Source organism: Poecilia formosa, unplaced genomic scaffold (genome assembly GCF_000485575.1).
Source record: "Poecilia formosa unplaced genomic scaffold, Poecilia_formosa-5.1.2 Scaffold139, whole genome shotgun sequence".
Taxonomy (NCBI): Eukaryota; Metazoa; Chordata; class Actinopteri; order Cyprinodontiformes; family Poeciliidae; genus Poecilia; species Poecilia formosa.
This window is the reverse complement of record NW_006800078.1, coordinates 686292-700882: the sequence shown is the minus strand read 5'-3', so window position 1 is coordinate 700882 and position 14591 is coordinate 686292. Positions and strand designations below refer to the sequence as shown.

The 14591-nt window shown below is 41.1% G+C and overlaps 2 protein-coding genes across 2 annotated transcripts; both read right to left on the bottom strand.

Annotated features, from left to right (window-relative positions):
• LOC103145262 (homeobox protein Hox-A10) lies at positions 1 to 2861 on the bottom strand. Its single transcript, XM_007562630.2, has 2 exons — positions 1783 to 2861; positions 1 to 463 (listed from the first exon to the last, which is right to left on the bottom strand). The coding sequence occupies exons 1-2, from the start codon at positions 2660 to 2662 to the stop codon at positions 189 to 191; spliced, it is 1155 nt and encodes a 384-aa protein (XP_007562692.1). The 5' UTR covers positions 2663 to 2861; the 3' UTR covers positions 1 to 188.
• Positions 2862 to 8080: 5219 nt separating this feature from the next.
• On the bottom strand, positions 8081 to 12485 carry hoxa11a (homeobox A11a). The gene is made up of 2 exons (XM_007562629.2): positions 10638 to 12485; positions 8081 to 9844 (listed from the first exon to the last, which is right to left on the bottom strand). The coding sequence occupies exons 1-2, from the start codon at positions 11338 to 11340 to the stop codon at positions 9612 to 9614; spliced, it is 936 nt and encodes a 311-aa protein (XP_007562691.1). The 5' UTR covers positions 11341 to 12485; the 3' UTR covers positions 8081 to 9611.
• Between the last annotated feature and the right edge of the window lie 2106 nt (positions 12486 to 14591).

Below are 14591 nucleotides of genomic sequence, written 5' to 3'. Positions count from 1 at the left end.
TGTTTTTTATTTTTGCTTTCTTTTTTTTTTTTTCTTTTTTTTCAGAAGGTCAGATACGATGATGGGCAACGAGAGAAGGCTGAATCTCTCAGGGAAATGAGACTTTGAGCGTGGAGTTGAGGAATTTGGATGATAGCTTGTCAATAAATTCATCTAAACGTGTTGTTCCCTTTTTGAGTCGTTGTTTATCATGAAAATCCATAGTTGGAGGTGAGCTCCCGGATCCTATTCTCCCGCGTCATTTTCTTAAGCTTCATCCTGCGGTTCTGGAACCATATCTTGACCTGTCTGTCCGTCAGGTGGACGCTCTTGCTGATCTCTAGGCGGCGCTCTCGGGTCAGGTACATGTTGAACAGGAACTCCTTCTCCAATTCCAGCGTCTGGTGTTTGGTGTACGGGCAGCGTTTCTTTCGGCCACTTTTCGCTGTCAGCCAGTTGGCCGTGTTTTCGCTTTTTGTGTCTCCTAGAAGGATGGCAGATAAATAGTTTGTTTTTTTGTTTTTTGCTTTGTTTTGTTTTTACGCAGTGAGGATTATAAATGCAAGAGCAAAGCAGCTTAAGCACATGTGATTATGAAGCACACCACAACAAACATGAAAATATGACCTTCAGACGTGTCTGTGTGTTTTTGTATATTTCAAAGAATATAATTTTCCTTTCCAAACAGTGGGCGTCCATCGGCGTGTTCTAGCCCAGAAAAAATGTTTTAGTTTTATTCATAAAGCCTTCAAAGAAATTTTAAAATACATTTTGGTCACCCTAATCGCCTTTTAATGATATTTACACATAAACAGACGTCTTTACGTGACTTTACGTTACTCAGACGTTGCGTAATATCTTCCATACTAATTCGACCAAAAATATGAGGAAAAACGTATACATTTTTAGCAAGACTGAGATTATAGTTTTGCCTGTTGGCTCAGCTGGTCCCTTCAAACAACAATAAGGCGATATTATTCCAGCTTCTTCTCAAGTCTCATGTTTCAACCAATTTTTTTCTTTCTATTGTTTAGATCAGCTAAGGAGAGCTAGATTTTTCTTTTTCCTATGCCTGTTCAGCAAATCTGTGCCCGGGGGATAGTAGCTATAAACACATTTTAAAGGACGGCTGTAATAATAAACATGTCTGCACAAGAAAAAATGACAAACGCACCAAAACATGTGCCACGAATTAAAGCACGTAAAAGTTCAAATTTACAAATCTGAATAGTGATTGAACATTTCAAAAATTAATTAATTAAAAAAATACATTTCTCTTCTGCCACTTTTCTCAACTGTAAAATAATGGCAGGTTTTTATTTATTTTATTTTTTTATTTTTTGACAGCTTTTATCTATAAGCAACGTTTACACCAATAACGCATAAAGGGAAAGTATATCTACAATAATGTTTTGGGGTAAAAATCGTAGAAAATGCTACCTAGTGCCAAAAATGTGTGTAGGCCTGTGCGCCAGTTTCCACAGCGGTCTATCACTGAAAATATCTCTAATCCTGAAATTTTAGAAGTTATCTCATTTGATCACTTGAAATTTGATAGCTAAGTGAAGCCTAGCTCATAAGCTTTAAGTTTGGGGTTTTGACGCATAATAATAACAATGATCATAATTCTAAAAACCGTCTTGGTGGAATACTTTGTGAATGCCATGTTTACAAACACATGTCTCCACGTCTGACTGTAGTTCAAACCGCAGCACAAGACATGACAGGTGCCAGTAAAAAGCCTCACTCTACCTGTTTGCCACCAAAACAAGGCTGACCACACCTAAGTCCCGCAATGATTACCTTTATTGGCCTTTGCTGCTCTCTCCTTGTCATTCTCCTCCACTTCCTCCGCAGAGGAGGCTTCGCCGTCCGAGGAGTCGCGCCCCTCCTCGGTGCCCGACGCAGCTTGAGGCGGCAGGTCTGTGGCTTCCTCCGCGTCCTTCCCCTTCTTCTCCGCCGTGGCTGGGACAGACGCAGAGGTTGGTGGCGGCGAGTGGAAGCGAGCGTGATCGGCGGGGTGCTGCAGGCCGAAATGAGAATGGGAAGGGGAAGGGTTCGAATGAGGGCCGTTGTTGGCGCTGTAAAGTTTATGAGACTGTGCGTGCGTCTGAGACAAGCGGAAGAAGCCCGGCACAGGCACCGACCCCCCGCCGCCCCCAACTCCACCACCACCACCGCCGCCGCCGCCGCCATCGGTGACTGTGCAAGAAGAAGTCAATCTTGAATATGTGAGGTCTTCGGCGGTGGACGCTTTGGGACACTTGGGCTGCTCGTACAGGCAGTAGGTGCTCTCTTCCTTGATGTTCTGCGGGAACGTGCACGGTGAGACCTGGGGACCCACAGAGTGCTCTTGGTCCATACGACATGACCTCTGCGCGTCCATCCACATCTCCATGCTGGACATGTATGCACCTGAGGTGGACACCACATTCTGGGGACCGACCTCGCTCCGTTTAGTCATACCTGGGAAGTATCCATAGTTGTGTAGTCCGTAAGGCACTTCTGCTGCGGTGCTGTGCGGTAAGCAAACCGCACTCCCGGCATAGTGACCCCCGCCGCTCTCGGTGCGGGCGCTGATCAGGGAGTCCACTAAAAATGCGTTTCCAGACGGGCTGTCCGAACATGACATTATTGTAGTGTATTTTGGCGAAGGGAGAAGATAGCCCTTTCTGGCTGACATTTCTTGTGCAAAACATGCTGGATATGATTAGAGGCACCCCCCTCACCGCCGAGAGGACTGTAAAACCAATGAAAACGCAGGAAGAAGGGACAGTCCCCTCCCACTTTCAGGCTACGTAGGAGTCGAACAGAAATCCATCATGGAGCTCAAGCAGAAAAAGAAGCGGGCAGAGCAATCAGAGTGTTTCCACACCTCGTCTTAATGCACCAACCTGTGCAGAAGAGACTATAAGTCCAACAGTGCACATGGTTGTAATATGCATATTTATTTGTTTAAATGATAAAATATCTAAAAAAAATAAAAAAACAAAACAAAAAAAACTTTAAGTGTTTCAAGTATTGTAGCAATACAAGCAGATCAAATATTACAAAACAACTCAGCAATCAGAGCAAGATTTATTTGGATCCTCAAAAAAAATTAGACAATAGCCAATTTTGGGGGTGAGTGGGTACTAAACTAACCAATACAACCTCAAAATTGGTTTAACATTCACTAACATGAGGCTTTACAGGCTTTGCGTAAAGATGGAAAGTAATTTTAAACTGCATAGCTGCTGTGATCCTCCAAAAAAAGATATAGCACCAAAAGCAGCGGGTATCCCTGGCAATAAAGTCTTTAATAAGATTGCAGAAAGGAATCGCCTTTGGCAGAGTGACTTTTTATCTGTTGAATCTTCGAGCCGAAGGACGACAGCTGGTAAAAAGGAACAATGTTTACGCAAAATAAAAAAAATTTAAAAAAGCCAAATTGTTCGCATTTTTCCACAGAGCAAAGTCAAACCTCTTATGATAGGTTTGGCTGTATCGCACACTTTCTGTTTTAAATTATGCGGTCACATCATCCTCATGAGTTTGAACTAATATTGATATGTGCTGGGGGTTAGCAGGATAAGAGTTTGCGCATAAAACCGATGAAATATATACTCCTAGACAAATAACACACACACACACACACACACAAAAAGATACTCCATTCTTAATTTCTTGATGAACTTCAATTTTCTCAAACGCTTTCACTTGTTCACAGTTTATTTTTAGTTATGAAATTCAGGATTAAAAAAAAAAAGTTTTATACTATTTTCTAATAAATGTATTTGTATATTATGATTCATGTTGCATATTTATTATTGTGTTTCTCATAAGGTATAGACGATTTCAATAGATACATTATTTGTTTATTTTGTCTCCTTTTTAAACTTCAGAGCATAACTAATATCAAAGTTAACATTAACTTACCTATTTAAATGCTAAATACCACTACTAATAACAACACAAACAACAACAACAACAACAACAACAACAATAATAATAATAATAATAATAATAATAATAATAATAATAATAATAATAATAATCTCTCCTTTTAACACTATCAATGCAGTTGCTCAAAATTTCCCTTTGTCTGTCTACTTATGCGCTAATTTTAAATTCTAATAGTTATATTTTTAAATGCGTGTGAGAGTGAGTTTGTTTGTCTGTGTGTATCAAGCAGATCTAAATCTTTGACGCATATGAGTCCTATTGTTGGTTCTCCTGTTGAGCATTGAGAGACACAACAGAACTCCAATTGTGCATCATTTTGCAATTTTATTTTATTTTATTTTAATTTATTTTCCCGAGGGTTAAAAAAAACATCTGTTTATGTTTAACAAACATCACGGTTTTAAACCGTGATGTGTATATATATATATTAACACATTCTAAAGTTTTTTTTTGTTGTTGTTGTTGTTTTTGTTTTTTTACTGATGCAATTTGACTTTATAAAGCCGCAGATTTTTTTTCCACAACAACGGTGATCATATTTCAATTAACGCCGCTCATGACGCAAATAAATAAATAAAAAATACATGCTTCCTAGTCAATTACTCTTTAAATGTAACTACTTAAAACAACATTCTGGTTCAAAATACAACCGATTTTATTCACAAATTAACACCAAAAGCACGCCCACGTCTCCCAGCAGAGACCATAGTTTTCTCTTGGACACACGATCCAGAGAAGAAACTGAAACCATCGATTAATAACACGCACACTTCGTGTTTGTCGGAGAAGCATTTTGGAGGCTGAGGAATAAGAGGTGGAGGGCAGCTATCGATATCTTTGTGTTACAGTTATTAATTGTTGCTATTAAATCTTCATTTCCACAGCTGCCGCGCTGTAATACCCTGAAAACACTTTACTCCAACCGCTGGCTTTGATCGGGCCCATATAATGGTGGCCGAAGAGGCCGCTTGACTCGTATCATGTTCGTCCTGAGTGCAGTTATGAACAATAATGCGGCGTTTTATTACATCCAGCGGAAGCATTTATTTTTCACGAGAGACAGACAAAAGGTGGGGGGGAGTTGAATGGGGAGGGGGAAAAAGGCCAGAACTGACACGAGCGTAGCCAAAGTTTATCTCGGCTACACGGAAAGGAAAAGACGTGATTGCTGCACTATCTAAAGCAAATCGAGCCTTCGTGGCGTTTAAATTTGGCAATCAAAGACAACGCGTGAAGCACGCTGAGTTGGATTTTCAGGGGAAGGGGAGGATTTGTTATTCAGTATAAACTGCAATGGTATCTGCATGTTATGCACAGGTACGAAAAGGAAACTGTCTCCAACTGTTATCAATTAAAGCGGCTTAACCTAATGCAAAACATTTGGCAAGCCTAAACTTAGACTAGTAAACGGTCAAGCTCAGCGAAAAGAAAGGGACGAGAGGCATGGATATTATTATTATTATTTTTGCCTAAGTGTTGCCTTGTTAAGTCCTGCTTGGAGATTTTTTTTTCTTTTTTTTTGTTGTTCAAGTTAGCACCAGAGAGAGAAATCAGGAGAGAAAACTCAACCTAGCAAAAGAGAAACTACGCTACTGCTACAGAGTAATGTCTGCTCTCCTGAGGAAACCCTTACCTGCATTCCGTTTGGAGCAGAAGATCCAAGGCCATGACTTTGGTCCCAATAGCGCCGCCCAGTGGTAGTAGCGTCAAGTCCTCAGTACAGAAGAGCCGAATCGAGGGGGGAAAAGCTCCAAAATGAAGTCGATGCAGCAAAGCTCACTAAAGGCTCTCTTGCCATCCTGTCCTCTGCTTGTCATCGCTGTCGCCTTGCTTGGTAACACAGTTAATAACCTTGGGTCTCAGACGGTTTATTGCACCAGCACTCCAATTGTACAAATGCTCCAGACCCTCAGACAGCTTTTATGGCCACGTTGCCTTGGCAACGGGGGAGGATGTCCCGTAATTAGGGACGGAATTCCAACGCGCAGTAAAGGATGCGCATGGCGAGGCGAGGTAAGGCAAGGCCGGACTATGGCGGAGAGAGGCAACCATAAACTTCAGCCTCTCTCTCCCCAGCGTTTATGACCCTTTTGACTGTCATATATGAACGCCAATGCGCTGCGGCCAGCTCCCATAAACACTGTGATAACAACAGCAAATATAGCGACCCCTTTGCCAGGGGAGGCTGCTGCTGTTGCTGCACGAGTGTTTCCAGGGTCAGTCAGCAAAATGACAGCTTGCACGCACGGAAAACCGAGAAATGATCCAGAGGAAGGTCATTAGAAGACAAACTGATGTAAAGTCTTTAGTTTTTAAAATGTATTTGCAGCGAGATGCGCCCCCCCCCCTCCCCTTATCCCCAAAATGTCATTTGTGGCGGACAGAGTAAGCTATTTTATCGCTTTGGAAAAGATGGAGAGCACCGCGTCGCAGCGAGATGGCTGAACATTTTCAGAAAGCACAAAATAAGGGCAGAATGCAACCGTATCAATTTATTTAAAGTCGACAAATAAACACTGTTTGTGATAAATGACACAAATATTTCAAACAAACTGTCATCTTTTTTTTTTCTTCCTTGCTTGAGCTCGTCTAACCTGGGGCGTGTGAGTGTCTTTGTGTGTTTGGACTGCTTTCAACTTGCATTTGAGAGACCTAATCTTTAACATGTGACTTCCTTCAGGTGTCTGCTGCACCCACAGACACTTGATTGCCGCATTTTTTTTTTCTGCGAGTGTGTTAATATGTTGATCTTGTGTGCGTAAAAAGTTTCACATACGCGCATGTGATCCATTTTAACAAAGAAAAATAGTATGTGGGGCATTAAGCAAGCAGGATTTAGACTGGTATCAAAGCTATTTTCAGTCAGCGTTTCATTTTGGCTTTATTGTTTTTTTCTTCCTTTTTCCTTTTTTGTTTTAAGAAATGTAATATAATACACAATTTGGGCATTCCAAAGCAGTTGATCCAAGCAATTGAACTCTTTTATGAAAGCGCAAGGATCACGATTCTTGGAAACAAACACGTTGCCAACAGCAGACCAAATCTCCTGTGGAAAGATATGTTAATTACACAAAGAAAAGACAAAGTAGCACTCTGTCTAAAAAGCTCGAGAAAAATCGTTGAAAAGACGCCTACACCAAAACCTATTTATATCCACATGTATGTATATCGTGTTGGAGAGGCGATTTAAATGGGCCAACTGAGCCTAACTTTCAATGTGTTTATTTAGAATACATTTACGAGACAAAATCCAACTTTAAAGAAAAGAAAAGAAAAAACAGCTACTGAGACCGAACGTATTTTAAGCATTGTCAAACTATTCTTAAAGTTATTTGTAAGTGTGGCATATTACAAAATATATATATATATATTTTTGGCTCATATCAAAGCAACTGATTCACTGCGATGACTCGGGATGACGCTGCAATTAATGCGCACACGAAAAATGTTTCTCGTCACGATTCCTTCGTGAGTATGTACACATAAAACCAACAGCACCACCAAATCCCTCTCTCGCAAAATTCCAGAGAACGTGCCTTTGCCTTCCATCAGCGAAACGTAAAAATGTGAGCATATCAACATAAAGATGTCTCCTGATGTCTAAATGTAGATAAAAAAAAAAATCTGGCTGGATCAAATAGGCTCATGGAGACTGACGTTCAATGTCTATGTTTAGGCTAAATATAGACGAGATAAGCCGAGTGTCAGATTTCTGACATATTTCTCTGGATGTTAGAAAGAAAGTTTGGTGAAAGGTGGATTTAAGCTGCACGAAAGGTGATTTTGAAAATGACTCTGAAAGGAAAAGTCATGTAAAGCCTCAAATTGAGAATGACGTCCATACGTTTTTGCAGCAGAATCTCTTCAACAAAACATTGTGTATTAAAGGCAGGGGGAGAAAAAGACCTCATTCTGACTCAAAGTAAAAAAAAATGCAATTATAATTTAGAAATGTGAAAATACGTCTATAGACGTTTATTGGAGTATAAATGTGGCTTAAGGGTGGTTCTAACCAATTGTGACATTTAATGTCTGTATTTAGGCTTAATTTAGATGGAAACTATGAGGGGTTTTTTTGTTTTGTTTTGTTTTTTGTTTTTTTATGTCCACATTTCCGTAACTTTCACTAGACAAAAGAAAGACAAGGAGGAATAGCCATGTTTGGTAAAAGGTGAAAAAAGCTGCGCAGGCTGTTCTTTTTTATTATTATTTGAAAACACAATCAAACGTATTATATAAAAAGTGACAATGAGGTTGTTACTTTTCTGCAGCAGAATGTCCCCTCGCAAACTCTTCTTGACTTGCATTCTGACTAAACAACAACAACAACAACAAAAAGTGGTTTAAAAAGTCAAAGATGGAAAGACGTCTATGCGTCTGTTGATGTCCAAATGTGTGTATAATGAGCAAACCAATTATGACATTCAACCTCTTTGTACAGGAAAAATTTAGACACGACCCATGGGCTAATTTTAAATCCCTCAATTTACAGTATTTATCTAAAGATGAAGACTTAAATAGCCTTATATGTTGAAAGCTTGACAATCTTCTTTAAACGTTTGAACGCTCAACCAAATGTACTGTGGAGTTTCTATTTGGTTGAAAGGGTGTTGTAATTGGCTAATCAATTTTGACATTTAATGTCTTCGTTTGTGTAAAAAAAATTGGACGGGAATCTATAGTCAAATGTTCAACACATTTTCTGGATTTCGTAAAAACGAGATCTGATATGCCTCATAAAAAGGATGCATAGAAGTCGAAAGATTGGAGGGATAAGCTCTAAGCTACACCTGCGTGAACACCTCAGTGCTCCGGATCCAAGCGGACAAAGCTTATCTGTCTGGTTTTGGCCTGCATATGATCATCAGCATGGCTTTACGCGTTTTAAAAGATACGCATTATATAAATAATTAGCCCTCTTTTTTTGTTGTTGTTTTTCTTCCATAGGCGACCGTCAGAGATAAGAAAAGCTGGTTTGAGGCGGAATCTCAACAGCTTGCCCGTGGATTGGGACTCGGACAGCCGTGGCATTAAAAAAGAGATAGAGCAAACGAGTGGCCATACAAAATAAATAAGCACACACATGAACAGAAACACCCATCATTCGCGTCCGTAAACGGACTCATTATTTGGTCACACCAATGTAGGCTCCACCAGTCTCCCTATATAGGTCAACCTACTCGCCTTAAAGTTTAAATCCAGCACATTTCTGATTTAAACAACAGACAAAAAAAGAAATAAAATAATATTTTTGATTACAAAATACACTTAAGCAGTCAATTAATGATTGCTTTTTTTTTCCTCCCCTGACAAATAAGAACAAACAGGTTCTAATAACATGGCCCTTTCCGAAAACAGAGACCTGGAGCGCTCACCGAAGAAGAAGAAGAAGAAAAAAACAGTTTCTATATATATATTTTTTTCCTTTCTTTTCAGAATCAGTTTGATGCGCAAAACCATGGCCCATGAACGCATACTTCATATCGGCGCATTCTGCGCGTTATCGAACATTGAAATGAACAACCTAGCAGTGTTATTGCTGCCGTCGCCGGCCACTGTGGTATAGTACACGAAGTACACTGAGAAGAAGTCAGTGAGTCCGTGGACGAACCCTATGTAGTCCCACAGGAGGGGAGGGGGAACCGGAGCAATGTGCTTCTCCTGTTTTTTTCCCCCTGGATCCCCCCCTAAAGCAGAGGATTGGACGTGTAGTACTGTAACCTGTCTCTGTTCAGCTTCTTCTCCTTCATGCGCCGGTTCTGAAACCAGATCTTGACTTGTCGGTCGGTGAGGTTGAGCATCCGCGACAGTTGCAGCCGCTTCTCTTTGTTTATGTACACGCTGAAAAAAAATTCTCGTTCAAGTTCTCTTATTTGATATTTGGAATAGGGACATCGTTTCTTGCGCGTCCTCTGTCCACCTGGAAGGCACAGAAGAAGAAAAAAAAATTTAAAAGACATGCAGTCACAAATTACATAAGCGCTTTAATATGCTTTCACTATAATGTATAGAAGCCATTAAAATTTAATAACATCTATTTTATGTCATATTGCACAAGGGGGAAAACCGGGTTAGTTTTGCAGGCTTTCAGGAAAGCCTGCAAAACTATGTACATGTAGATCATAATAACAAGCTCGTTTAGCTAAACATGTTTAGAAATGCGCAAAAAAAAGCACTTTATATACGAAATACCGACTGATTGCTTTAACAGGGCAGATCATGTGCGCTACAGCTTCAAGCGCACAGACACCACCCTCGTTACAAGCAAGAGGTCTTTTAAAGCAAAGAAAGCGTAAAACTAGCACGCTCGTCATAAATGGAAACTGCTGCTGCTGCTGCTCTGTGTGAAGATCCTCGTTCAGTGAGAGTCACGGCAAATACTACAAAATACACAAGCAAAAAATAAATAAATAAATACATAAATAAATAAATAAATAAATAAATAAATAAATAAATAAATAAATAAAGTAGAACATATCTGACGGGCATGCTGTCTTTCACGGCCAATTTCAATTCCAAACACGTGATCCTGCAGTTTATAACAAACTTTTGTTGGAGACTGGGGGGGGGAGGTGGAGGTTGAAGAGGGGGGGTCTACAGGCCCTCTATAAACCCTTATATGCTTATAAAACAGCATATAAAATTTTTAACAGCAGCGCGCAAGATTGCAAACTTTCTCCCATATAAGCAGAGCGTCGAGTTTAAATACGTACTGCTGCTGCTGCCGCTGCTGGATTTCTCCTCATTGTTGCCGGAAGATAGCTCCGGACTGCTTGTCTCTTCTCGCTGCTCCTTTGCCTCGGAGTCGCGGCAGGACGGCGTCTGCTCCGGCTGCTTACTTGCAGGCGTTTTGTCCCCTGAGAAGGCGGTGTTCACCGACGACGAGCTCTCCGACGCGTTCCCGTACGCGGTTTCGTAGAACTGGTCGAAGGCTTGCGGGAGCACGCCATTTCTGCCCACGCTCCCGTAGAAGCTAGCGGCGGCTGCTGCGGCGGCGGAGCCGGCACCCGCAGCACCACCTCCGCCGCTCCCGCTGCTATGGTGGTGATGGTGGTGGTGGTGGTGGTGGTGGTAGGGGCTGTTTTTACCAAACATGTCACCCACGACGGCAGTCTGCGCCGACAGGCACTCCCGGTGCACCATGTCTTCCGCGCTCGAGTAGCACTGGGACAAGTTCCCCCGGTGCGGCCACTTACCGGGCGCTTCGATACCAGCATAGTCCCTGAATGTCACCTCCCTGACGGGCTGGACCTGCGGCAGGTTAGAGGAATAGGAGTATGTCATTGGGCGGGTGGAAGGGGTCTGAGACAAAAACGAGGGAAGACCCGAGAAATCGGTCCCCGCCGACACGTAGTAAGTGCAACTGGGTAAGTACATGTTCGATCCGACGGGGACCCTCTCGTCAAAATCCATCATCGTTGCTCGGCCGCTTCTACAAGTCTGTGCTGGGCTTTGATTCCTCTATAACCACCCCGAACATGGCTCTGAAGCGCCGTGCCTCTCGCCTCTTTGAAGCAGGTTCGCTAAGCACAAATTGGGATACGTAAGCTGACGTGGAGAGCCATCTCCATCCACTCCACTGAGGAGGAGGCCACGTGACCACGCGGCAGGAATTGACAGATTTTCAGGCTCCGGTTGTTGTGTGCGTGGGTGCGTGCGTTGCTTGCTTGCGCGCGCGCGCCCAAACCTCTGGGTGTGTAAGGCGTCGGCAGGGGAAGGAGTGTGTAGGAGTGTGTAGGAGTGTGAGAGACATGACTGCTGTGTGTCCTGAAGCTTGACATTGGTGGTTTATAACCATACCGGATTAAAATGAATTACTTAATACGCAACCAAGGAGAACAAAGACATCTTTAACTGGTTAGTGACTATTTAAAAAAAAACAAAAAAACAAGATTTAAATCAACATTAATGCATCAGGTAGAACACGTTTAAAATAAAAAAAAGATAAACGTGCTTCTTTTTCCATGAAATGATGAAGCCCTAAAAGTTGTTTTAGTTCATTTCAGAGGAAGCAGTTCCTCAAAAGTGAATTATGTTGCCTGCTTTCATCCTCGAAAACAACACTGGAACCAAATCAATTGTCTGCAACTTTAGGAATATGTAACACGGATCTTTATTGAACCAAAGGGGGTGGAGGGAGCAGCTTATTTCTAAAGGTTGCTTTTAGGGAGATGCCTTAGTCATCATCTTCTGGTACTTTTACAGCGCAGCATTTGGCTCAGTGAGCATTTGGTTATCAGGGTCATGTTCAAAGTAGCGGCTATACTGTTTCAAATGCAAACAACAACAACAACAAAAAAAGAAAGAAAGAAAAGCGCAGTGTTTGTATTTGTGCGCCAGCAAAAACAGCAAAAAAAACAACAACAAATAAATCAAATCTTTCCTGAAGGTATTTCTATTGCAAACAGCGAAGGTGATTTATAAATCAACTACAAGCAGTATGTCAAGGTGAATGCTGTTTTGGATGTCAGTTAAAGTTTTCATTGTCTTTCCTGATGTTAGTGGAACACCAGGGGAAGTTCGGACACTTTTTTTTTCTTAATCTGGATTCCTGGTCAGTCTGCAGAAAATAACAAATTGGCAAAGATAAAATAAATAGGTGCGTAAAGCAAAAGCAGTCAAGAAATGAACATTGACCTCAATAAACATCACCCTCTGCTTGAAATTTATTTAAATAATATTTTTTGGTCAAATGAAAATGTAGAATATTTAGAGAACATTCTGATGCATTAGTAACATTTCATGGTTTCAAACGGCGGCTCCAAAAGGGGCTTGCTACGCTTTTACGCACGGTTGTTTGGCAATGTTTACATCAACGTGTGCAGTCAACTGTGCGTTGCTCGATAATATAAATATCTCCATAGTATTAACAAGAATATCTGGCAGTTTTGTTTTTGTCTCTGCAAACATTTCAGTTAGTTTTATATCGCTTCATTTTAATTCACGTTGTTAAATGTTTAATATAATTTTGCATTTTTGCGTAAATGCAGAGTATATCAACAAACCATAAAAATAACGCGGAACGTGACATTTATAACATTCACCCATAAGATTCTGCCTCGTTGTTTTATTTTTAAAGTTAAAATTAAAATATACACCTGCAACATCAGATGTAGTTGAGCTATCACTCCTATTTTTTTTAAGTCTCTTGGAGTGACAAACAGAAAATGCACGAATTCAGCAAACGGAAGTAGAAGAAGAAATAGAGGGTTGGGGAGGGGATGGGGGTTAATGTGCTGAGACTAGATGCATTTCTGCTGTTTAATTTGGTAAACATGCCACACAGGACATTCCGCCCTGCTCCACTCCGCTCCGCTCAGGGGGCCACCATGAAGCCTGTTTTAGAAAAGCTGCAACCTGACTCTAATGTGCTGTGAATGAGAGGCCTGAGCTAGGATTAAGATCGCTGCGGCTGGTCTGGACCCTAGTGCCCGATGGCGCACATACGGATTTAAGTGACACATCTGAAACACAACCTTGAAATATACAGACTGACTAATACAGCCAGAGCGCCCACAGACGCCTCATGTGAGTCTATGAAAAAAAAAACACGCAAAAACCACATGATGTTACGCTCCTGCTTAAAGAGGGGACTTTATTTGATCAAATTGCGGGGGACTCAAACGATTTGGGTATTTTTGCGGCCACACGCTCCGCCTCTCTGGGTCACTACAGACCAATTCTACGACTTGTGCTGGAGCTTTTAAGCTGTAATTGAGGACAGGATGCCCAGAAAAAACCCCAAAGCCAGCTCTGCACAGACCTGCGTTTTTATAGCTGCTATAGTATTCTACTTGGCTTTTTTTTCCCCTCTTCAGAGCCAGACAGACACCACAAAACTGGCCAAGCGTGATGGGAAGACGCCACCTACGCGAAGTCAAAGTCAGCAGCTGGGGAATTTCAAAAATTATAGAAACATTTGTCTGCGCTCAGCTAAGGTAAGACTTCTTCTCATGCTTAAATAGGCGAATATCTAATGCAAATGTCCATTAAAAAAACGATTTTAGCTTTATTAAAAACAGGGGAGGGGAAAAAAGAAGCAAAGCTTTGGTCCGTTTTATGACAAATGTGTTTTTTATTAAAATAAAGTCGTTTTTGAGGATCCCAGCGAGCTGGTTCTGTTTTTCAGCAGGCCTGTAGTCTGGCGCTGTGTGTGTGTTAAAAAAAGAAAAAAAAAGAGAAAAAAAAACGCTCTCAAAGCCAAAGCTTTGTCTGTAGGGTCGACTTCAAGTTCGGGGGAGGAAAAGGGTCTTTCACAAGAGAGAGCAAAGGGCCCAGTGTGCCCCGGATGGAGTTCCATTTAATTGCCCCCTGCATCCACTCAGGCTTTATATTACCAGATCGCTTTGAAAGTGTGAGCGTAGAACTTCAACTTCGGTGTAAGCATTGCCCACCAACAAGAGTGGATATCATTAGGACGACTAAAAAAAAAAAAAAAACTATTAAATAAGATAAGAAAATACTTAAGATAGTTCTGCTCGTCGCACCCCAGGCTATTAAAAGACATTCACACAAAAACTAAATTTTATTCAAATTAGAAGGAAGTAGTAGTCAAATATTATGCAACCAAAATTTTTGAAATGTTTTTGCAGTAACTAACTGCAAAACTTGTTTTTTTTCTTTCTTTTCTTTTTTAATCTTATTTTAATTAATTAATTAATTAATTA

Bases quoted from the DNA above. Each gene is read 5' to 3' on its own strand.
- LOC103145262 (XM_007562630.2), bottom strand. From the start codon at position 2,662: ATGTCAGCCAGAAAGGGCTATCTTCTCCCTTCGCCAAAATACACTACA. The intron at 464-1,782 runs GTAATCATTGCG...CCATCCTTCTAG, and splicing joins AGCAGCAAAGGCCAATAAAG to GAGACACAAAAAGCGAAAAC.
- hoxa11a (XM_007562629.2), bottom strand. From the start codon at position 11,340: ATGATGGATTTTGACGAGAGGGTCCCCGTCGGATCGAACATGTACTTA. The intron at 9,845-10,637 runs GTACGTATTTAA...TGTGCCTTCCAG, and splicing joins CAGCAGCGGCAGCAGCAGCA to GTGGACAGAGGACGCGCAAG.